This window comes from Diadema antillarum, unplaced genomic scaffold (assembly GCF_040938485.1).
Source record: "Diadema antillarum isolate AM-2024a unplaced genomic scaffold, OU_Dant_1.0 scf00000142, whole genome shotgun sequence".
NCBI lineage: Eukaryota > Metazoa > Echinodermata > Echinoidea > Diadematoida > Diadematidae > Diadema > Diadema antillarum.
In genome coordinates, this window is record NW_027271031.1 from 980200 (window position 1) to 1007006 (window position 26807).

The 26807-nt window shown below is 37.6% G+C and overlaps 1 protein-coding gene across 1 annotated transcript; it reads right to left on the minus strand.

Annotated features, from left to right (window-relative positions):
- Positions 1-15126: 15126 nt before the first annotated feature.
- Positions 15127-26705, minus strand: LOC139721387 (ubiquitin-like modifier-activating enzyme 5). The gene is made up of 12 exons (XM_071632699.1): positions 26315-26705; positions 25040-25085; positions 24282-24371; positions 23393-23502; positions 22448-22534; positions 21654-21735; positions 20960-21064; positions 20099-20226; positions 19318-19453; positions 18406-18484; positions 17389-17498; positions 15127-15210 (listed from the first exon to the last, which is right to left on the minus strand). Exons 1-12 carry the CDS (start codon positions 26554-26556, stop codon positions 15127-15129), a joined length of 1299 nt encoding a protein of 432 aa, XP_071488800.1. The 5' UTR covers positions 26557-26705.
- Positions 26706-26807: the final 102 nt, after the last annotated feature.

Consider the following 26807-nt stretch of genomic DNA (forward strand, 5'->3'; position numbering starts at 1 on the left):
ACTGGGTATTATCACTATCATCCTTGTCATCATTCCTAGCAATAGCGTAGCATCACTGGGGCAACAAGACCTCTCATCTACAAAACGTCAAATGTTCGGAAGAGCCAAAAAAAAAAAAAAAAAACATGGCAGCCAAAGCACTGTATCCAATGGGATAGACATTCCTTTGACATGCTGTGGGGGCCTCAATTTTTTAGGTAAGACAGCTATGATTTGGACAGGACATCATTTAACTGAGACCCTGTTTACAGTGCAGGGCTGGGCCAAGCCCGGGCCAAGCCGCGGCCGAACCCGGCCTCAATTGCGATACTCGGCACCGCAATTTTGTTCGTCTACAGTGGAGGGCGTTTACAGTGATATGAAGGCCGGGCTCGGCCACAGCCGAGCCCGGCCTTTTCACTCACTGTAAACGGGGTCTGAGTATCTGACCATTAAAATCCAAAAGTCATTTTCACCAAACCAAACCTCTATGGGTGGTCAGTGATGCATGCGAACAGGTTGGACAACACCAAGACAGAGGATATGGGGAGCACGCCATTCCATTGGTCGATCAGAACATGTAAATATGACTATTCAACTGGGTTCATGTGTCATGAATAATGATGTGTGAAGCATATCTCAAAAGGCCCTCGCAATGTCGTGCTCGATTAGGCTCGCTTCGCTTGCCCATTAAAGCCATCATACAGTGAGAGGGCCTTGTCAAAAGGCTATGATACTCTGCTCAAATTACCACACCAACAGTAACACCTTCTCATGTACAGTGCACTGGATTCTCACTTTCAAAGAAAACAAACACACGCATACCGTACATTGCACACATGCACACACAAACATACACACTGAGAGAAGCTTTGAGTTTGAATTCAATTAACATGAGGGAGAAATGCTGGTATAAAAATGTGCATTAGAGCATCAAGAAAGTAAGGCTTGATTTACAATTTGAAATGCTAGTACAAGGAAGTAGCAGAGGGCTGGTAACCTCTTCAGATTATTAATAAAATACTAATGAGCAGAAAAAAAGGGGAAAAAACATGTTAAGGCAAAAAAGGCATACTTCTGAAGCATTTTCTTATATTTCAATGAAGAAAAAGCATACTAAATGCACGAAAAAAAATATTCAAGTTTGCAGCTCTGATCGATTGCATCTTAACAAGAAATCACTGAACTTTATCATCTGATAATCACTTACTGAATACATTGGACAGTGAAAACAAATAGACCAGAAATACACACACAACACACACACACACACTATACATAGGGCCTACATGCAATAGTCATTAATTTGCACAATTCAGATGCTAATTCAAGTTACCTAAACCTATTGACTATATGTACAAGTGTATGTACAGAAAAAAAACAACAACAACAACATAGAACTTTGGAATACCCTGCAAAATCAAATTAATCATAAAGAATATTCTTTCCGTCAAGAAACCTTTTATGACAAAACTTGCTTGCTAAACCTCTGTAGAGTTTGCATGTAATTATTGATTATGCAATACAGTATATAAATTTGTACCAACGATACACTTTTAATTGCGTCATTTCTAATAACAAGAATCAACTATTATAAAGTAAACAGAGGCAAACAAATGCTCAACTTGCAGCAAACTCTGTAGGCCTACAGTGAAAATTACACAGATATAAAGCATGAAGGACTCAATTTGACACCATTCTTTGTTTTCGAAGGATGAAATTACTACAGCTTACTTATGTATCAATGTCCATGAAAGGTGGGAGATAATGGTGCAATGTGATGTTTTGGAATTATCAAACAAATACAGACAAGACACCACATGAAGGTTTGTTGACTGCTTGGAATAGTTTCAGTTTCTACTTTCAGTTTCAATCACAACATCAGCTATCTTGAATGTCATACTATGACCAACAATAAACACTCTATGATAAATCGAATGTGAATGATACTGAGCCTCAAGAGTTCATACACCCAATCACACACTAGCAAAACAGAGCACTTGACAATGGGCAACAAACAAGGGGTGGGTTGAAGCTTGAGGTTTGGTGATGGTACCATCAAGTCACTGAACTGCTCCTCCCATTTAGGATCAACCATGTGGCAGAGTCAGTGACAATGAACTTACCGTATACAAGCTACAAACCCTCTATACCAGTGTGTTTGTGTGTGCAAATAATAATCATCAATAGGCTGTTTGCCTTTGACCTCACACACTTCTCAAAGACCACAGTTTGTGGATCGTGTGGGTAGTGTTACATGTACAGATGTAGATGGTAACTCTATCAATTAAAAAGGAGACATTTTTGTACTGGTGGCTCATTTGGGTTACTAAAATCTTTAAATCTTAAATTTTGGTGGCCCAAAAAGGAAATGTAGTGGCCTGAAATAAACAAGACATACACACTGTATGATAATCCATTTTAAATATTAAGTGCCCAATCTACCCACCACAAGATAGCTTTTGGGGAAAATTGGCGGCCCGACATCAATTTTTAGTGGCCCCGGGCCACCAGGCCACTGGGCCACTGGGCCATCCGACAACCAGGTAACCACTAATGTCGAGCCCTGGCAAGTAAGATGAAAAAATACTGCATGAAATTTTTCAGCTCAGACTATGGGGCTGTGCATAATTTACCAGCAATTCAGACACAGGAGAAGTCTTCGAATGCTCATTCATCACACTTTACAGTTCGTTATTTTTTTACAGTTTAAAGACTTTACCCAACTGTTTCCAAAATCTTCTAGTGATCATATGGCTGCAACAGAGCCAATCTTATGTGGTATAAAATTAAGAGGTAAAGTACCACAGCTTGATTGTTGAGGTATTTACAACCCTGAGGGTCAAACTTCATCCTAATGCCGAGATAACAATCTGGAAATGAAGCTGCCCTTTTGTGATTTCAATGAATATTCCCAAAAGTTCTCATGAAAACTTCCTTACCTGTGACACACCAAGGAGTTCTGGGCCCCGTTGCAAGAAAGTTGCAATCAATTGCAAATAATTGCTAATTTTGAAACAACCATTCTGATTGGCTCAGGGTCTGCCCTATTAAGAAGACATGCATGCAACAATGATTTTGATTGGCCGGTGACAATCAGTTGCAAGTTGCGTTTAAACGCAAAGTTTCTAGCAACGGGACCCAGGTCTGTAGTAACTCCTTGGACATACCAAACACTTGTACGCTGGCTCAAAAGGTATACATGTAATATATCATACCACATCTGGACATCATGAGGTGTTTAACATTTCACAAGGAGTTAATGTCGACTACGACACTGCAACAACTATTCCAACAACATTATGTATCCAAGCCTGAGGGGGCTGATTGCAATCTACAGTGTACACTATGGCTGCAGAAATCTGATGATATTTATTGCAAACACAGCAAGTCTGTATGTTTGCAACTGCAATCTGTGAGTCTTTTTATTTTGTCAGTAAATGAAAAGAGTTTGGCAGCAAAAATAGCACAAAACTAAAAAAAAAATAATAATAATAAAATAAAATATGCACAATAAACACACACACACACACACACACACACAAAACTGCTAATGTACATGTAGCTTGACATGAATAATGCTTAATAACCAGTAGCCTTTCATACGTGAAAATGAAGAAAACACTCAACTGTTATGCTATTAAAAGGCAATCACTGGCATAGTGGTTGACCTACATAATGGTATTCTACAAACAGAACAATGCAACTGCAAAAAAAAAAATAAAAAATAAAAAAATTACTTAGTGTTTGTTTGGTATCTAAATGTATACACAGACAATGAATAGGATAACTGCATGTTACACCAAAGGAGTGATACCGGTATGTCAAACTGAGTAATAAAGTTCAGCATTGGATTGTGACTGAAAATATCAATACTGTGGTATGTTTTCATATTTTTTAATACTTTCATTACAAAATGAAATATATGATTTCCAAACTTCCACCTGCTATAAAAGGAGCAGTAAGGATATTAACAGGTACTCCAATTTTTTTCACTTTGTCTGGCAGAACATGTAATAATCAAGTTACAGTAGCACTCCATCTGCTCCACTGCTGGGTTGTTCAAAACAGACACTGAAGGTTTTAGAAATGCAAGTGCATCTGGACCAAAGGTGACTATAGTTTCTGAAAGAATACTGTACTGCAGGTACATTTCTCGTACATCCCTCACAAATCATTGCATGATTACATCTGACACAAGTTTGTTCTTGCTATTAAAGGTAAAAACACACAAACAAACAAACAAACAGCCAAAATAATCTCAATTTGCCTACAGAATACCAACTGCATTTGACACTAAAGTGAAGCATATCATATCATATGGGTTGGGGGTGGGGGAGGAGGGCATTTAAAACTCATAATATATCATACTTCCCAAGAAACAAATTGCTGGGATAGGTAGTTAAGAAACTTGCAAAACAATGTATGCACATGTTATGAAGTATTCCCTCACTTTCCATATTAAAATTACTTGCTTTTCCATGAGACTTAAAACAAAATTTGAATACTGGATTGGCTGTACAATAACTAAAACTGTTCACTAAACTGTAAAGCTGTACATGATCACACTCAGGCCAGTCAGAAAAAAAAAATAATAGTAATATCCTCTCTGAATTCCACATTCCCGAGCCACATATTATGAAAAACCATGGGTACTATCAATAAAGGGAAGGGGGGGGGGGGGGGGGGTAAGGGAGGAGGAATGGTCTGAACAGTCTAGCTACATGTATCATTTGATGAAGAGGTCAACCACAAACACTTATTAAGGGATGAACAATTACATACCCACTACATGTACATTGTAGTTAGCTCACATAGAGAACTTATTCAATTCTTTATGTTCACTACACTTGCACTTGAACAAACAATTGAAGTAATTTCCAGAAACTACTTTTTTTTTCACTTTCAACATGTATGTCTGGATGAGCAGGTGTGTAGGATGGGTGTGTGATCATTGATCAAGCACAATTAGTTTACAAAACCCAATGCAGCTGATTAAACATCACAGCAAACAGTGTGGCATAAACCTTAAATAATACAGTGTAACATGTATCATCCTTTTATGAGATGGAACCCCCCTCCAAAAAAAAAAAAAAAAAAAATCAATAAATAAATAAATGAATAAATAAATAAATAAATGAATGAATAAATAAATAAATAAATAAATAAATAAATGATAATAATAATAATAATAATTTGACAATACTTGTGTTCTAAATTACTTGTGTAAAGCACTAAAGCCATTTAGTCATTTGCAAAGGTTTAAGTATATGATAGATAATTTTTCAGAAAATTTGAAAAAAGCATAAGTATTTGCCTTTGGAAATCATTTCCATGCCTTTGCCAAGTTCTCTTTGTACCAAAATATCCTTGAATACTCTTTAAAAAGGGTAGAAAAAAGCTGTAAAAAACCCAAACAAATGAAACCTCTAAGTATGTGGTGAAATTTTGAGGATATCTTGCATTCTACATACCCTTGATAACATGGTCATCAACCTGGTCATATCAATCTGCCCCCCCCCCCCCAAAAAAAAAAAAAAGTTTTAGAAAATTTCATTTCAGAATTCATTGAACAGATTAATAACCTTTTCCTATAATGAACAGCCAAGAATTCTACACCATGAAGAATGCAGTACACATCATGCACACACAACCACACATTAAAACAATCTTTGCACTTGAAAATCAACCAAACTGTGAATGACAAAAAAAAAAATCAAAAATCAAACACACAAAACGCTAATGGCTGTGATGAGCTACACAGCAAAACAAAAACAAGTGGTCTCAATATTTTTCGTGCATGGTGCGGTCAAGTGAAAGGAGATACTGACCGTTCCACCAGGGGTCCATCTTCCGGGCTCTCAGGGCTATAGAATATCATGACCATATTTGACAGGATTGGTTTACAATTTACATAGCATAGTTCAGTAGCTTAGGTAAAACATGGAATGAGATAACCTGTAAACATTTAATGATTACGCTGCTTAATCTCTAGCACCATCTTTAGAAATGTTTACATAATGATTTAAATGTCATTCTATATCATTTTCAACAAGAGACCCGCGGGTCTAGCGCTCACCTGAGTATCGCAAGTTCACCTTTCACGCAGTCACTAATCTAAATTATTTACAGCTCCACCAAAATTTGACCAGGCATTCTCAAGTAGAAGATGAAAATGTACAATAAAGGCCCAATTTTTTTAAGATTCCTTAATTTGGGGGGATTGGGGCCCCCTGGAGCCCTCTGGGTGGGGCATGGTGCCCATTTTGATAAATTGAGATCCTGACCCCCTAGGGATGCTACGTGCCAAGTTTGACAAAAATCCATCATGACGTTTTCAGGAAGAAGATGAAAATGTACAATTCAGGCCCCCATTTGGACCCTTCCAACCACCCCCCCCCCCCCCCCCCCCCCCCCCCCACCCAAGAGGGGCACCCCTGATTCTGCCATGAACAAACTTGAAACTACAGTCATCAATGTACTAACTCATAGTATTAACTAAGCACTATCACTTCTGGTTCCAGAGAAGAAGATTTTTGCAGAATCCTTAATTTTGGGGGGCTTGGGCCCCCTGAGGGCCCCCTGGGTGGGGCATGGTGCCCATTTTAACAAATTGAGTTCCTAACCCCCTAGGGATGCTACCTGCCAAGTTTGGTGAAAATGGGTCATGGGGTTCTCAAGAAGAAGATGAAAATGTACAATTTAGGCCCCATTAGAACCCTTCCCCACCCCCCTCCCCTGGGTCCCAAGGGGGGCACCCCTGATTCTGCCATGAACAAACTTGAAACTACAGTCATCAATGTACTAACTCATAGTATTAACTTAGCTCTATCACTTCTGGTTCTAGAGAAGAAGATTTTTACAGATTCCTTAATTTTGGGGGGTTTGGGCCCCCCTGGGGGCCCCCTGGGCGGGGCATGGTGCCCATTTTAACAAATTGAGTTCCTAACCCCCTAGGGATGCTACCTGCCAAGTTTGATGAAAATCGGTCTTGGGGTTTTCAAGAAGAAGATGAAAATGTAAAAAGTTTACGCACGACGCACGACGGACGACGGACGACGGACGACGGACGACGGACGACGGACGACGGACGACGGACGACGGACGACAGACGACGGACGACGCACGACGCACGACGCACGACGGACGCCGGACGAAGGGCGATCGCAATAGCTCACTTGAGCCTTTGGCTCAGGTGAGCTAAAAATGCTGTAAGCTTTAGAATTATGTTCTTCTGTACACCTACATGTACATGTAATCAAATAATTCTACATAGAACTGTACTTTGAGCACTGTTTAGTTTTGTCTTTGAAGAGAAACTTCATATCAATGTACGGCTGTATTCCACTTGCTGTCAAATTTTAATAGCTCACATCATTTGTCACTTACTATATTCGTATTGTCAAACACAAGCTATTTAGGAAGGCCAGGATATCTGACAGGTTGACCCTAAAGATAACCAAATTTCTGAGAGAGTATGAAGTAAAATGTAGAGATGTTATCTTTTAAAAAGATTTGTAGCTGAAATATTTCTGTCACTACAAATATTGCTGACTATCACCAAGTAAGAGAAACACTTTTAACAAAATTTCTGCTGTTAATAGGTCAGTTTTTCACATTTTAACAGGTCATGTCAGGCAAGAATAGATGCTATTATATGTCTTCAACACACAAGCAATGAATACAATGTGTGCATACAGCATGTAACTTCCTTTCTAAAGTCAAGTCTGCAAAAACACAAAATGGTATTGTGATGTATCTACTGCAAAAGGCTGCTCTGTCAAGTGTTTGCATACATTTTGTAGTTTGGAAAAGTTTCTTTTTTTTCAAGTCACTTTAGAATATTGTACAGCTATATAATTGTTCTAAAATTTGAAAGTTGATCAATACACATTTACAAAATTTACAACATAAAGAAGTATCGTCTCTATGATATATTGATAAATGAACTGTACTGAATCTTCAAGGCAAGAAATTGCTTTCTGTGGAGAGCGTTTAGAACTTGAAAAAAAAAATAATGTTTTCTCACTCAGTCACCTACTTTAATATCATTCTGTGTATAGGTTTGTTGTGAATTGAACTACAGCTGTAGATGCACAAAATTGTCTTTGCAGTCCCAACTCACCAAGTTCTATACTCATGAAATAGAAGGTATACAATTGTTCATTACCAGAGAGGTGATGGTTGTGCTGTGTTCAGAACATGCATAGCAGGCTTCCAATGTATGAGTGAATTCACATACTGTACCAGTGTTACAATCATGACCAGTGATATTTCTGAGTCAAAAGTTGGATACTTACCTCTGACTGTGCATCTTGCCTGAATGAATTGCCGCTTACTGAGAGAAACTGCAAGTGATAATCAAGCTCCCCACTCTCAACCTCCGCAGAAAGTGTGCTGGCTATCCGTTCAAAGGCTGCATGTGGTAATACAAGACAAAATATGAACTATTAAAGAAACCTGATATTGATGATGACTTTAAATATAAACAAATAGGTACTCAACTGGCAATTATTCTGCTATATAATGATACATTCCTATAGCATTGTCTACAACCATTAACGTTTAGGAGGAAGTTATATCAAACATGGATTCTATGAATGCAGAAAACATCAATGGTCACAAACTCAGCTCAATAGCCGCAGTCACGCTGGCAAAAAGTTGCAATGTTTAAGATTGCGAAGACTTCATGAAGTTTGCTTACGAGTCCATTCACACTTGCAGCCAAACTTCTCGATCTTCAAGTTTTCGAAGTTTTGGTCACGAGTGCTCATTGCACAAGAAGAAAGAGCACACCGTCTGACAGCTGGTGATTGTGATGTAACAATGCACACACGTACATCGCAACTGCGTGCTTCGGTAGCACTGGGCTCAAACAGATCACATGGTGGACTGGTCACATGACAAACTTCATGAAGTTTTGATTGCTGGCGTTTACAGTGCCCAAAGATCGAGAAGATTGGTGGGGGTCCAGGAAATATTAAAAAAAAAAAAAAAAAAAAAAAAAAAACTAGTTTGACAAGAAAAATTTTGTGGAAAGTTTTGCGAGAAGTTGGAATCAAACTTGAAATCCAGAGCTACCAAGTCTCACGCATTCTGCGTGAGACTCAAGCATTTAGGGTCTGTCTCATGATCTCACGCATGGCACCCATTTTTCTCATACATCTGGTGAAGTCTGCAATTTGGGCCAAAAATAAGGAGCATAGCTCAAAGGATTAAAGTGATAGTTGCAATTGAAGGTATATTTCCCTTTTGCCTTTCAAAATTAGTAAAAAATAGTCACTTAAGTATGCACCAGATAGCATCATTAAGAGCTAATAATTAAAAAAGGCTCCCTACCATGGGAGGGGGACACCCTCCTCTTTCGCGTGCGCATGCGCGCGAGCCCCGAGACAACGAGTCATAAAAATCTCACTCATAAAAGTTTTTTCAACTTGGCATCTCTGGAAATCACCCATCTAATATCAATTGTGTTCTTGCTTTACTTACTTGTAATACTACCAACCTGGCACACAACATTAATAGTTTTAGTCCCTTTCCGTCATTCATTCCTTCTTCACTCTCTCTTCACAATTAATCTCATCCAATGCAATGGTACAACTCGTAACGTTACAAGCTGTAGCCTTAACAGTTAGGCCTTGACACTAATTCAAGCAATTGATCTTACAAGTTACTGATACTACCCCACACTACCTCCCCCCTGGCGCCGACAGCATTCCCCACTAGCTATATTTATTACATTAGATTCAACAGTGGGTTCACTCTAAAATAGTCAACAAGTAGTGGTCTCTAACGTTACACCTGTATGTAGTAGCTACAGCCTACGTTACAAGCTACTGTAGTGTCTACAACTGTACTAGTTCTAGGACCCTACACAATATGCATTATATGGACTCACCTCCCTGATCTGGTCCTTGGCTTTGGCATTTGCATTAGAAAAACAAATCATATGCACTCATCATAAACGCAGCAGTGCACCAAGATCTACCTACAGTACACTACAGGCGTACAGCTTCATCAGGATCCGTGGTTGTTGTACCGGTACGTACGTACGCATCTTTCAAGGACATTCAAGGGACTTTAAGACAACTAACATACTGGAAAATAGGTTCCGTCATACCTTACCATAAATATAAATCACAGCATCCTTTCAGAAGATGAAATTGTTCTTCAGGTGCGTCAGAAATTGCCAGCATATTACAGTAATTTGTAGCACATTCGATGATGTGGAGGCTATTTTGGCGATGACTTGACAAGCGCCATCTACGACCAAATAAAGAAATAATAACACGGGACAGGTGGATCGTCAGCGTTCAGTGACGAAAATACGAAAGAGGACTCGAGTGTGTGTTTTCCAAAGAGTATAGAAGCTTGCGTGCGCTTCTGTACTCTAATATAAAAATAGATAGGAGATATATTTTATGAATATATACTTATATACGTAAAATTTTCCATTCTCATGTCTTTAAGCACTTTGAGCATTTCTGTAGATATAGCACTGTTACTATTGTTATCATAATTATTTTGATAATTTTTATATATCTTCAAATATAGTTATTGTTATGTAACAAGTAGTATACTTAGGCTCAGAATAATTTATTTTTCTATATTTGACGATGACCTTTACTTCTTTAGAAACTTTGAAAATGACATGTGTTTCTGCACTCAAATATTTCATTTCTTTTATTATATATAAATATATAATAATACATTATACACTGTATATATTCATACATATGTGTGTGTGTGTGTGTGTGTGTGAGTGTGCAGGGGCGGATCCAGGAATTCCGTAAAGGGGGGCGCAAACAATATTTCTGGCGCTATTTCCGGGTTTCATCTCATTGTTTTCTTTTTAATTCTTTTGTTTTAACAGCAAATGAAGACGGGGCGCGCACCCCGTGCGACCCCCTCTGGATCCGCCACTGGTGTGTGTGTGTGTGTGTCATATGAAGAGTTCGTTTGCAAAAACCAATAAGTTCATTTTTGAAGATTTTGAAGTACGGTCTTTGTCATAAAGTACAAAATAATACCTTTTAAATGATGTATTGGTCACTACATATCAAGGTACATTTTTGAAGTTATGGTCAAAGGAAGCAAAAATTTTCTTAATATTCTCTTTATTTTTCTTGACTTTTAATGGCAAATATCTCCATTTGGCAAATATGGACTTATCAGTTTTTGCGAACAAACTCTTCATATGTACATCAATTCACACACACACACACACACACACACACACACACACACACACACATTGTTTCTAAGCTGCATTTCTTTTCAGGACTAGCATCACACAAACAGCAAGCTGCTGCCACAAACCAACAGAGCATTCAATCTGTTCACGTGATACTATCAGGTGACGATCTCATAATGCCTGTGGCCACAAAACCAAACCACATGACTGCCTACAGAAGAAATAAGACAATCAAGAGAGTCCCTTTTGTCTGAAGACAACTGAATGCAAATAAGAGCAAGAAGGGGCAACAAGATAAGGACAGCTAACATTTAAGTACTCCATCTATGAAGAGTTTGGGGTAAAAAAACAAACAAACAAACAAACAAACACGACTCATAAAAGGTCACGTTTTCAAAGATTGTGCATGTGTGTGTGTGTGTGGGTGCATGTGTGTGTGTGTGTGTGTTCATCTTTAGTCAAAACAAATCTGAAACTTCTGATAAAGTTATATTATTTACATATTATCTATACATAACGGGATTGGGGTTTATTTGTTTGTTCATTTTGTTGTTTGTTTGTTTTTTGTTTGTTTATTTTGTTTTGTTCTGCTTTGGGTATTTGCATTTTCAAGTGGAGTATGAGTAATGTCGGTGTGTTTATATTTATATGTACCAGTTTTGTGTAAAGTACATTTCTATGATAGACAAGAAAATATGATTTATGCCGAGTTTGAATGAGATCAATACATAAAAAAGATAGGAATGAAACACCATAAAATATAGTGACTGAACGATCCAAAGAAGAGAGAGAGAGAGAGAGAGAGAGAGAGAGAGAGAGGGAGGGAGAGAGAAAGAGTAGAGTTGGCCCAACAAATAACACAAAGATAAAGAGAGACTAAAACACACATGTATTGATAGGCAACTGGAGTCTTCATAATGGACCTTTGGGGTTTTGGTATGATATTGCTGAGTGCTATCATAATTATGATGCATGGCACTACAATCACACAATTTGGCCAAAAAGATGTTACATGCATTGCAGTACTCTGGCAACATTTTATTTTCTTTCTAAGAGTTGAAATTCATTAAATGATATCTTAGCTTTGTACACATTGACATGTAATACAGAAATAAAATCCTTAGAATGCTACATAAGCATGCAGAGGATACATATAGAAAAAAAAAAAACCAGAAGCATATTTGCTTGGTGACCTCCATGTCATAGATTACTATATTATATGGTATTCTGTTCACAAAAAAAACACCATAAATTAGCATGCATTGCTTGGATTAGATTAAATGCAACTTTGTGTATGGCCATTTTGACCAGACACAAATTGTGGTTTACCCGGTTAATGATGATGAACAGGTTATCAGATGCTTCCCTTCATTTCAAATACAGGTAACATTACGAACATCCAATGACTTCACAGAAATGGAAAAAGGGCTTTTCTTACACCTCAGGTTTTTCAGAGCATTACAAGCCTTTTAGCACTCAAATAACTGATTACACTGACAATCATTAGGGACAGTTTGCCAGCCAAATGCCTACATTAATAATGAGCACCCATAAAAAAAAAAGAATCTAAAATTGCACAGTCCCAAATTTGTGCAAGCAAAACTATGTTGTACACAAGCCATGGTTGCTACAATAGGTTCCAAAAACAGCACATAAAATACAGTACTACACAGTAAACACATTGTGCAGATACAGATAAACTGATAATCGGAAGAAGATTGAAAATGTCAATGTGCATGGGGATTGAATGACATCTGATGCTCAACCCACCATACACAAAAGTTTCTTTTCTGAAAAGCGATTATTTGCAGAGAATGCAGAGAACATGTACAGTTATAGGATATCAATACTTAACTGGGAAAAAAAAACAGTAGGGGCTAACAAAATGAGAACTACATGTATTTATGTTTTCAATAAATAATAACAATCAGGAAGACTTTGAAAAAACATCCATCTGCTTGAAGATTAGCTGCACAATTGAAATCCACAGTAATATATTAAAGTGCATACACATTTACCAATATCTTCCCTTTATTTTCATACTTTTTCTTCACCAGACCTGCATGATATGGGTGACTTTCCTCTCTTTAAAAATAGGAAATATAACACATAATTAAAATTCATAATCAAATCATACTTATATTGGAAAGGGAAACAAACTGTTTCAAAGGTTTCTTACCAGTCCTCTAACAGTCTTGTCAAAACCTCCCTGTCTTTACCAAATTCCACCTACTATAAAAATTGGCAGTCATTATTCACCGCAAATTGTTGACAGGCTTTGGGTAGAGAACAGACAGTGTTCCATGGATTTCCTTTCCTTTTATTTGAATGCATTTGAAACATCTCCTATAAGTCTTTGGCTTACAAACTTTATCTTCATGTACTTCAGTATAACACTTTGACCATGATTGTTCTATTACCGCCTGACTTAAACTTTTAAGCAATAATACTATTGCACAAGAGCTTATCAAGACCATTCCCCCGAAGAAGCAAACTTTGCAATATAGGATTATAACTCTACATCTGGTAATCTATTTCAAGTACCAGGTATTTTTCTTTCACTGGTTAATAACATGCTTTGCTACATCTTAAAGCATACACTACCTCAGAACACAGCAGTTAATGTTGACCTTGATATTTCATAGCATGCAATGTCAAGTGCGAACATTTATATGGAATGTTGGTTGGAGAAATGAAAATTACTATAAAAAATAATGATGATAAAATAACAATCACAGGCAAATGTTAAGAAATGATAGGTTTATTTGAATTAAACTTGTAACTAAAAGCACTCATTTTATTTTAGATCATGTTCTTCAATTAAAATTAATGCAAAAAATAAAAAATAAAAAATGGTTGCCACTGTCAAGTAGATACAGCAATTAAAGTATGGATAAAGAAAGTGCCAATGTATTAATCACACAATCGGTCATTTTATCTTGCTAAATGCAACCACCAGGCAATAGGTCTTGTCAAGGAATGAAGGAAAACTTGGCCTTTGCCAACAGGCTTTCAATTTCTATTAGGCAAGAGATGAAGACAGCAAGAAGAAGAGGGAAACACCAAGGCTCAAATTCACGAAGGTGGTTTAAACTTGGTTTATTAAAAACCTAGACCATAGTACAAATTTAGACCATGGTCTAAAATAAGAGTGAAATAGGCGCACGTTTGAGATTCGCGTATCAATGTGCATTTGTTACTAAATGTCTGTTGGCAAACGTTATCTGTCAATTGTATTTACGCAGAAGAAATTTGCATAAACCATGGTTTAAATTTATACCAAATTTGTGATTTGGGCCCAAGAGTTTTGTCTTGTGCCTACATGCAAAGAGAGAAAAAGAGAAAAAAAAAAACTAGGTTCTATTATTCTACAGTTAGTACAGACTGTTCTCTTAACTTGTCAAAACCACCAAGCAGGTTTGGAAAGCCAGCCTGAGACAAAATCAGATCAGCTGCAGGGTCCTGTTGCATAAAAAGCTGCAATCAAACATAAGTCAGAAAATCAAATACCAGTCAGGTATCAGCCAATCAGAACTGAGTATTCAGAGACTTACGCTTGATTTTCTGACTTATGTTTGATCTCAACTTTTATGCAACAGGACCCTGCAGATTTGCTCTCGAACCAGTGCAAGCATTATTACAATCGTTGATTTGTCTGCTTTATGTCATATCCTTTCTCTTTGGCATCCAAAATGGGCCTAAATTGATTTTCACTGTGTTTTTGAATAGCAAATATCATGTAGTCATAACACTTTCTTTTATAAGAAGAACTGATTTTCAAAAAAAAAAAAAGAATATGGGAAAGGGAATAATCTACACAGAGTAATCGTGTTTAACACATGACAAAAGGCCGTGGCAGAGGGGTTGAATTCTTGTGACCGATAATACGATGCATATAGTGTCTCTTTAACTTAATCTTTTTTTTACAGAGGCAAGGAATACACAGGTGGTCTTTACAGGCTCTTCATCTTTGCCATGAGATCCTCCAGGGATTCTCCATCATCTTCAGCGGCCGTGGCTTCCGTGGGCTCTGCAACCTGGAAACAATCAGGAATGGAGAATGGATTCTGTCAAGACAACACTGAAGATCATGGTAGACAAAACATTATATAAGCAGGTAATATTTTAAAGGATAAACAGAGTTAGAAAGCCAATCAGAGACAGACAGAAAGACAGACAGATAAAACATAAATTTACAAACACACAAAGGTAAAGATACATTCCAACACACACAATAAGAGAGGCAGTTTGATTTGAGATGACATAAAAGACATAAGAAATATAAAGAGACTGCATACCATTGAAAGCATAAACATAAAACATTTTTGTAACTAACAAATTGCTATTCATTGACGTAAATAAATACCAATTATTCAGTGCACTGAGTAGCAGCCATGACAAAAAGTCATGGACATACACACTCATGTGGGATTCGACCCCATGACCTCCTGATTGCTAAACAGACGTCAAATCTACAAGACTATCAAGCTTCCGCCCGATAGCCCAATATTTACGTTGATGAAAGGCAATTTGTCAATCACTTGCAATAAAAACAACTCAATGCAAGAATTAGTAGTTTGGACAAAACATTTTTTTAATCATACATGGAAGATTGAATACAGCCTAAGAATATTGGAAGGGATCACACTTGGAAGGAAAGTAAATATGAATAGGTGAAGAGAAATATAGAGCAAAATCAAAAACAACGGAGACAGATAGATAGGCAGGGAGTCATTCAACATTATCAGCAGATAAGTAACATGATGTATTAAACTTGGCCAATAATTCTTTCATCTACTGCCAATTTCTATTTTATCCCACTGTTCAATAGCAAATAAACCAAAATGCAGGAATCACATTCCCTAGATGCTCATTTTTATCCTGCTGGAAACACATAAGAGTGAAAAGGGTAAAAGAAGATTCTTCCACACAGATAGAAGAATCAACACAGAATGAACAAGGAAAAGTAGAAATTACGCGGTGTGTAATATATGTCCCCGCCGGAAGTAGCATTTTGTAGCAAAATGTACAATACAGGTCACAAATCAAGGTCAAAGGTCAAAGAAGTCAAAGGTCAAAATTCTGTGTAGAAAGTTTTGAAGCCCTCACCTGCTGCCATCACATAAAGCAAACGGAATCGAAATCGGGTTAGAAATGGCGAAGGAGTAGCATTTTGTAGCCATTGTACAATATAGGTCAAAAATCAAGGTCAAAGGTCAAAGAAGTCAAAGGTCTAAATTCTGTGTAAAAGTTTTGAAGCCCTCACCTAGTGTCATCACATAAAGCAAACGGAATCGGAATCGGGTTAGAAATGGCGAAGGAGTAGCATTTTGTAGCAAAATGTACAATACAGGTCAAAAATCAAGGTCAAATGTCAAAGAAGTCAAAGGTCAAAATTCTGTGTAGAACTTTTGAAGCCCTTACCTAGTGCCATCACATAAAGCAAACAGAATCGAAATCGGGTTAGAAATGGTGAAGGAGTAGCATTTTGTAGCCAATGTACAATATAGGTCAAAAATCAAGGTCAAAGGTCAAAGAAGTCAAGGGTCAAAATTCTGTGTAGAAGTTTTGAAGCCCTCACCTAGTGCCATCACATAAAGCAAACGGAATCGAAATCAGGTTAGAAATGGCGAAGGAGTAGCATTTTGTAGCAAAATGTACAATAAAGGTAAAAAAATCAAGGTCAAAGGTCAAAGAAGTCAAAGGTCAAAATTCTGTGTAGAAGTTTTGAAGCTCTTAACTAGTGCCATCACATAAAGCAAACGGAATCGAAATCGGGTTAGAAATGGCGAAGGAGTAGCATTTCGTAGGAAAATATGCAATATAGGTCAAAGGTCAAGGTCAAAGGTCACAACTGAAATTCTGTGTAGAAGTTTCAAAGCTCCCACATAGTGCTATCATATAAAGCAAACAGAATCAAAATTGGCTCATAAATGACAGAGAAGTAGCAAATTGAAGATTTTGATCACACACGGACGCACGGACACACGGACACACGGACGGACACACGGACGGACACACACACGGACACACACACGTACGGAGTCCGTTTCATAGTCCCCTGCTCGAACTCGTTCGGCGGGGACAATGAAGGTTAAAGAGAAAGGATAACAGAAGGTGTAGAAATTTCATACTGCAGTCAGTGATTAGAGACAACTACACAGGGGCAAAACAATAAAGCATAACTAACAACAGACAGTGAAGATAGCCCTTACCGTAGAGTCCTCTGCAGGTTTGTCATAGGCATACGAGATGCCAGATGCTAGTTCAGGAGCAGGTTTACTCGATAGTTCATCTACGCTGGTCTCAGATACTAGCTCAATACCTGAAAGATACCAAATGAATGTGACATCAGACTGCTATTAGCACAAATTGAACTACAAAATAACTGGCATTCATTACCCAAGCCGATGAAAATCAGCAGGGGGTTATGTAAAGGCTCCGTATGTTTGTTTGTTTGTTTGTTTGTTTGTTTGTTTGTGTACAAGATAACAAGTGAACAGATTTGCACCAAATGTTCAGGGAATTTTTGGATAGTGACAGGTAAGAATCAATTAGATTTTGGTGATAATCAGTTGACCCCTGCAAATTCTGTGTGACCTTGTAGTTTTGACCCCATAGTAGAGTATGATGGGGTGACCACTCAGAACATTTTCCCCTAACATATGAAAACAGAACTCGCAGACGACGGACTTCCCTGCTCAAATGTTTGTAAGAATTCTGAAATTTATGTTTATTTGAGGGACTAGTCCTTCTGAATTTGTGAAAATTTTGTGAAAGTTCGCTTTCCGTCGTCACAAAATGGCCTGTATTTGGTGATTTTTCATATCAATATTGATTCTTTTTTTTCGTTGGAGGAACATTCCTCAATCACGGAAAAAATTTGCTTGGTCCCAGTCACACTGCAGTGCGTATGCTTACTCACTGGGCAAAATTTGAAGTCTTGGGCAAAATTTGGACACAGAGCCATATATGTCAAGATCACCGCTTCGCACTCTTTTTCATTGTACAGTGTTTTGGTGAGAGTGATGTAAGAAATTCTATGTGACCTTGCAGTTTTTACCCCATAGTATACTCCTAGTATTGCAACTACTCTGTAGCACCGCTAAGGCTTGGGTCTGCTGCCTTTGATGGCCCCTCTAGTTCAAAGTTTCTTTCTCCTCACTTCCAGTCCACTCTCCAATTTTTGGCACAGGGCATGACCCACAGTAAGACAGATAGACATAGCTCACCCCATTCATTTGCCTCATGTAAGACTTCCTCCTCCTCTTTCTCTTCCATCTCCACAGTTGGGTTGGCAGCTTGCTGCTTCTGCAGGACAAATATGAAAAGAAATGAAACCAAGAGGAGTCACCAATGGTTCAATAGCGCCAGTGACATTACAGCTAGTGGAATGTGTATTACGCAAGTCGCCACTTTGAGCATTTCTCTATATCATTTTTACAACCATTGTAAAGACACAATCCACACACTGGTGTAACAGTTGTATATCTACGAATACATTCCTGTTTGGCCGAAGATTTGAATTTCCTAGATTTCATATGTACACATTCTGAACTGTTATAGCAAAACAGATATTCATTGAGTAACTTTTGCGTCAGGATGTTGCAGCATTGTATGGAACTAAAACTGAATGAAGCTAAACCAAACCTTTCTCTATCTAGAAAAATGCCTCAATATATGTCTTTTTCTAGCAACTGCTAAAAATATTGTGCACAAACCATTCAGCAGTGTGTTAATCTCCTCAAGCCATGAAGGATGCACTCTGCATGGAAGCGAAATGATACTGTAAAAGTTGCATTTTTTCTTTGGTCAATGACAAGTCTTTAGGTCAAATTAGATTCACATGTTTTTAATTCATTCACTCAGATATCATGTAACTATTCATAGCATGAGTGTGCACAATACAGAATGAATAGAATATTGGGACAGTTTCATTTTCACACAGGTATGACACTGTAAATCATGAAACATCCCATATTCAGTTACTTTTATACTTGGCACATTCATTCACTCAAGTAAGTACATAGAGACAGAATTTCAATGAAACATTTTGTTGTGATTAAACATGACTTGTTTTTCAGCTCCAGATACTGCCATTTATTTTGCAGTAACAGAATCATGAAGAAACTTCTCAATTATACCTGGTACTCTTCTTGGCACTTTTTGCAGAAGCTGTCATCACAATTTGGATTGGGTTTCATGGACATTGTCGGGAAGAAGTCTTGGAGGGCACTGTAACCAAGGTAGTGTGTCACGCTGCCAAATTCTAGTAGATACCTGAGTGAGGTTGGGGGGTTAAGAAGACAGACAGTGCATGTATGTTTGTAGATCTTTTATTCTCTCTTCTCTGCTGAGTCAAAACAAAAATCTAGGTACCTTTTGCAATGAGGTAGGTTTAGTCAAGTAGGTTTAGTCTCAACTGTTGCAAGGAAAATCCAAACTAAGATTGATAAACGCGGTACTTAAATAGGTCAAGTCAAATTTTAAATAAGTCAATGTATTTTTCCACTCCTAATAGATTTGATGTATATGTTTTCTCTTCTGATATGTGATGCCATCTTCTGAACTAAATCTAATGAATTTTGGAAAGGTTAAAAAAGAGGTCCACAACATCTAAAACTTGAGGGGTAGTGTACCCAAGGTAGTAGTCCACTTAATACAACAATTTTGAAATCGAAAGGTCTTCAACAGAAGAGCATTAGAACTTTTAAATTTGTACTGGCTACCCACACAAACACACACAAAGAGGCCCACAACATTTAAAACTTGAGGTGCACTGTACCCAAAGTATCCCTCCACTTACGACAATTTTGAAATACAGATCAAGAGGACCTCAACAGAAGAGTATTTGAACTTTAAAATTTGTATTGGCTACCAATGCCTTAGAAACTACTGAAACTAGACAGAAGAACCTTGACTTACTTGAGTGTGTTTTGTACAAGGAGACCTGCTACAACACCCATGGTTGTGGGTAGACTGGCTGCACACACGCCTTCTCTCTTTAGCGTCTTCTCATCAATGTTTTCCGCCACTACGAGGGGAGGGGCACACTGGGATGAAATGTTAGAAGGATATTGCACATGATCAAATTCCAACATCAGCTAAAAGATATGTTCGCGGCACGAAATTTTTGCAAATTGGAGCTGACGGCCTTTTTTGCAGCATGAAATTTTTGCAAATTGCCACTGGTATTCAATGCATACAATGTAGAAGAGAACTTTGCATGCATTTTAATTTCACGAATCTTGGCTCTTGCAAAATTCGTGAAATTAGAATGCACACGAACATTCATTGTTTTACAGAATGCTTCAGGATTTATTACATATAATATAGTGTAGATACTCAAAACAATAATGCAGCATAGACTGAGACAGATCAAGCTAGAAATATCATGATCAATACTTTAACGGTATAGCTTTTTGACAGGACAGATTTTAGCCACGGTTCCTGGTTGCCTCATAAACACCTTGCCCCCATATACGGCTAGAGTATGCCTTACACATTTTGTACTTCTTACACTTACTATGCATATCAAGTTTCACTTAAATCACCGAAACATTAAGGGAGTAGTTGGCAGAGCGACATTTATTGCAATGGATCAAGAGACTGACTAACTAATTTAACTCCAACATATCCCCTTCATACTTTGAGGGAAGGGGTGGTGGAGGCGGATTAGGTAGGGGTAAATAATAATCCATCGCCTACAGATAAATGACATAATGACTGCCTGAAATATGTGTGAAGATGGAGAGAGGAGCTGTGGACAAACAAGTGCACACTCACAGCAAAACAAGCTGTTTCTCCAGGCTTGATGAGCTGAATGTGACCCGAGACGGCATTCTCACTGACTCCGGACTCGATCCAGTGCTGGCCAAGCTCGTTGCATGCCTGGAAATTACCAATTTTACAGCAGACTTAGTTAGAACTTCTGAATGGGTGTCGTTCTGATACTGTTATAGAGTGACGTAACTGCACTGTCTGAATTCTTTCACAAAAGAAAGTTTATCTAACAAACAACAACAAAAGGAGTCAACTGCACAAAAGCAAACATACCAAATAAGTTGTTTTTTTTAAAGACATTATTAAAGTAGACTTTCATATTGAAATACATCATTACTGTCATTAGCATTCCATTGGTTAGTATTACTGTCAAAATCATATTTGCTAAAATAATACAAATTGGAATGGTTGGGGGTACTGTAACACCTTAACATGAGTAAAACATAATGCTAAGTGATTGGACAAACAATCTATACTTTAGAACTTCCTAGAACCTCTCAATACACAGTCACATAATCCTGTGACCATAGACTACAAGGCTTTTTGACAAACAATGCCTTGATTGCACAGCTTGGATTTATGTAAAACTTTCAGTCAACAACATAAAATCACATTTTTTCCACTTGCCACTTGCATTATGTAGAGTTGAGAATCTACCATATCGACTGTTTGCTATGCAGTTAAAGGACAAACTTACCATGTTTATAGCCATTCTCGCTTCAAAGTTGTCCACGCAACTCAGGACTAGATTGACCGAGCCTCCTTTTAATCCACCATTCCTAGAGACAGTGGGATTCAGAATATGAAATCAAGTCCTTATCACACAAATTTTAGAGAAGGCTAACAAAGACAACATGTTGATAACTAGCACGTGTAAATATTCTCCTTCTAATCGGCTTGGCTAAAAAATGTTGTGCGCATCAAGTGGGTAGATTAAGTGGATATATGGAACAAATTTTGAAATGGGATATTCACACAACCTTGTCACTACGTTTACAGGTGGGTGACAGCATATGCTCTGTACTCAACTCTCTTAAGCCTTGCTTTGTAAAACAATATGATATCACATACAAATAAATATAATACTTTTCAGCTGTATGACACTGAAACAGGTCACAGATTATGTCAATTCAAAGGCTCAATGACCCAGAGAGTTCAAACATAAAATCTTCCCATCAAAGTGCATGTTCATTTTGTTCAACCCCCTATATCGTCATTCTGGCTGTGTGCTTTGGTTATTCAATTATTGCTACATGTACGTGCACAGTTTCAACTTGTTCATCCATTCAAACTGAGGTTCTCTCGGAATAATCAAAAAATAACAATCCAAGAGCTGAAATAATGTGGTCACACTTAATAATCAGATAAGACATGAAAAAGAAAAAAGATAAATTGTTAAAATTTCAAGCAATAATGTGTGTCATGAACATTAAAAATTTCGCCATAATATCTACTAATTTTGTTGTCAAAGAAATTGGAGTAACAGCTCACTGAATTCGACTCATGAAGTGCTTGAAGTTTTCCATGGTGGTGATGTTATAATTGTGGGTCTCAAACTCCACATCTGGATTGATGTTTCTGAAAGAAAATGAAATTATAAAAGTAGACAGAAAAGAAATCTTTAATGCAAAACACCATGCTATTACTAGCAATGATAAAGTTATCCATATTCTCATGCACTTGTCTCATTGATACCTCATTAATGGTAAAAATCAGAAGTTGGATCATATCTGAATGGCATTAGAATATGACATATTGGATATCACAGCATTACAACATGTGAAAAACAAAAGCATAAATAAATAAACATTGAGAATTAGGCTTTTTAATAGGCATTTCCACCTACATGTATTCATTCCTGACAGCAACATTTTGTCCATCATTTAAAACATAATAATAAAATATGCTAAGCAGTTTTTTATTTTTTCCTAGCCATATCATTTCTCCATGATTTAAACCTTTCAAAGCACATATTTCCTTTATACCTAGGCATTTCCTTCAAACTCTCCTTTTCTTTTGTGAGAGATATACTACATCAAGTACACTGATATGTAAACAGCTACAAGCACCACAGCTGATCATTTAGCTGAATTTCTATCTACAGACTCTGTTACCTTTATTTCACCCACTTCCATCAATCTGATGCAATTCAATACATCCTCATCCCTTTATAAACAGCAGTGAGGTACAATCTCTTTAAACGATCTGGACATGGAGGTCTTCATAATCAAGAGAATGTCCATGTGGTCATTCCTCCTTGGTAGACCAGGGTTCCATTCCATAAGACTTGTTATCAGTAACAACTGCCACATTTCTATGACAAATTTGCTCTCAGCCAATCAGATGCAAGGATTTCATTAGCTTATAACAACTATAGTAACTTGTTATTGATAACAAGTTTTATAAAACGGGGCCCAGGTTTGACCCAAGTCTCACTTGAGTGTTTTCTCAGCAGCCTGGACTTTGCTCATCCCGGCTTGGTGTGGTTGGAAGAAGAGACGGTTCATGTTGGCCAGCTCTACCTTGTCATAGTCAAACAGGAGCAGCTGAAGTGAAGAAAAAAAGACCACACAGAGTTCTGATACAAGACAATACAAAATAAAAATGTTGTAGAAACCACCTCTCATCAATGTGTGAACACAGTCAAGAAATCAAGAAAATCTATTGTAATAATGATGATATTGATGAAGATGAACCAAATAATGGTAACCCTGCAATGACTACTACACACGATGATGATGACAACAATAATAATGATTATAATGATCCCATTATCATCAACATCAAAATTTTATCAATCATAAAAATCTTACTAATCATAATGATCATGATAATGATAAGAATTATTATCAGTTAAAGATGATGGTGAAAAAATATTGGTCATCAGTGGTCACCATCAACATTACTCAGCCTTTTCCGATATCTCTCTGGTAAAGATACACACACACACATACACACATTCTACACATCCTAAAAGACTAAAGACATCAAACCATTGACATATAAAGTCAACATAAATCATTGTGAAAGTGATAAAAACAAGAGAACTTCATAGCTAAATGACCACATTGGTTCTTTGGGGCACTAAGAGATGTAATGATTGACTTACTCAGGTACACATTCTGGTAGTTTGTCTTTTTTCCTCATCAATCCTTGTTGGTGTGCTATGTATTTCCATTTTACACTGCTTCACACAAAACATTTGTTTTTATCTCCAAAATGAATTTCACTTGATTGAAACTATTGGTAATTCTTAGTCCTCTCACATTAATAGACATTGAATCAAAGTTTATGTGATTTTCACATTATCATTTCTCCTCACTACCTTTCCGACTCCGCAACGGGTGAGCATCTCTGCTGTCACACTGCCAACACCACCAACACCGACCACAGCAACAGTGAAATCACGGATCCGCTGTTGAAAAGGACAGAATTGTTTAATGTGATCACTTTACCAAGGCAGTGATGCTAACCAAACAGCATTGCAATATTCTGAGGGCTGAAAAGTCATATTTTCATTGGAAAACAGTCTTTCTACCTTTCCTACAATAGACATTTGTAGTAAATTAATATACAAATTTATGCTGCAAAAAAAGTAACAGTTGGCATCTCTGCTATGGTAGAACCATTTCTTCAACAAGGACTATACTCTTCAGGCAAAATACAGAATCATGCATGAATTTCATGCATCCTTTCTACTGATTGACCAACAGAAAAAATAGTCATCGGTCTTTTGGTTCCAGGAAAGTTCTTGAAATGTCCATTGATAAGTAGCTACACATCAGTTTTCATTTTGTTTGGCTTTATGCAAAAACAATGAACAACTAATAAAAAAGCACAAACAAAATTGACCTGGAGCTATTTTCTTTCTTTTATTAATCATCCAGGAAGAGTGACTAACTTGCTTATAATATTCATGCTGTGATGATATTGTTCAACCTGGAAACCGGGAGCAAGCAAAAAGGATTTTCTGAGATGGGTATTTTGCACTCTCATTTTGCTTAAAATAGGACGCCATGAGCCACATTTTAGAAACAAACTAAGAAGCATGACTCCGGCTGAAACAGCATGACCGGTACTTACCTCGTAATTGTCAACAATGCCCATCCTTTTGAGTGCCATAAGGCGACTGTTGAAAGATAAAGAAGGAGGGAAAATCGTATCACATTTCGAAATTATGAAAAGCATGTGCTAGTGAAAGATTAAAACCACACAACAATTGAAAGAAACTCCAGCATCCATCAAAGCTTTTTTGTAATGACTTGCCTCCTTTCGCTTCCTCATTTTCAAAAAGTATTTAGATCTGATACACTTTCAGAGAATTTTCAAAACATCAAAAGATGCTGCAACACAGGCACATCTTGGTCATACAACCATGACATTTCTAGAGTACCACACAAATAAGTACTGGGTGACAATCAAATGATGTGAAAAGACAACATTTCAACAAATTTTTTCAGTGTCCTATTTTAATTATCACTCAGATAACCTAGACAAAAGCTAACTGACGTTAGTTCCTTTATTAAGAACTAAATGAAGAGGACAAAAAGATAACAAAGGTAGCATGATTGCTGTTCATGTTACAATCATGTAAAAGGATTTTTGTTCCTTACGAGTCTCCTGCACTGCACTGAGGAAACAAAGAAAATCAAACTGTAGTGTAGATTCTGGCAATGCCATCTCTGTTCTCTAATTTCTGTTCACGTCTTGCTCACCACACCCACTGCTCATGCTCTGACTAGTCTGAGTTACTCGACTCTTTAAAAACCATAGCTTTGATTTGAGGTAAATTATGGACTACAGTTACCGGGTATACAGTCTATATACCTTTAAATTGATGGAAATTCTGACATAAGTTAATTTACAGCCATTAAGCCAAACAACATTTGATCCATTGTTGTCATTGACATGATATTGTCCTCTGGCAACTGCACTGCTCCTTCCCACATTACGTAGTAACTGGGCCTGGGTCTGTGGGTTCTGAATTCTGCGGGGATCATGCCATTCATGGGAGAGGAAACAAGATTTAAAAAAAAAAAAAAAAATCTGAAGATCCGAAGAGCTAGAACCTAGAGAGTCGAGATCATTCCTCCATCTTTAGTCCATCGCGCTGCATAGCCATCGGGATCACACTGAGCTGGTCTGTCTCTAAATTTACAAATATCTTCTGTCAACAAATTAAAGCTACATTTGAAAATTGCGTTCAAGTCGCACACTCAACACTGATCACAGTAGAGACTAACTATGATTGACAGTGGCTATAAATTTTAGACTAGACCCAATTAGAGGTCTATGTTTAGCACATTTTCTCCTCACTCACACACTTTTAAACACGTGGGACTGAAATCCCAGACTTGCCTGTAGGGATTGCTGTCAACAACTTCGGCGCTCATTGTTTCTATCCTCCCTCTTCCCGCCAGGTTTTCATTTCGTTCCCTTTCTATTTTAAGTTCCGATTCAAGTTGTTCAATTTTCGCTTTAAGTTCTTCGAGGGAAGCCATGCTCGTGCTTAAAATCACTTTGTTTTTGGTCAAACCACAGAAAACATATGTTCGTTGCTCTACCACTTTCCAGCTGCCTTTACAATTTTTGCTGTGCATGCACACACCGCACGCACACACCGGAAGGAAAGCGAATAGTCACGGTCACCACCACTCTGCCTCGAAATATGTCCCTAAAGAGAAGAAAGCCGGCAAAAAATATAAAACGGTTTGCTGTAGCCTTGAAAGTTTATTGAACAGTTTCATCCAGATTCGTTCCTTTCACGGACTGAACGTTCAGTTGAGAGAAATGAAGCATAACGTGTGGTGAGTTGCAGCTAGTTAGACTTTTGTAGTTCAGTCCCAGGTAC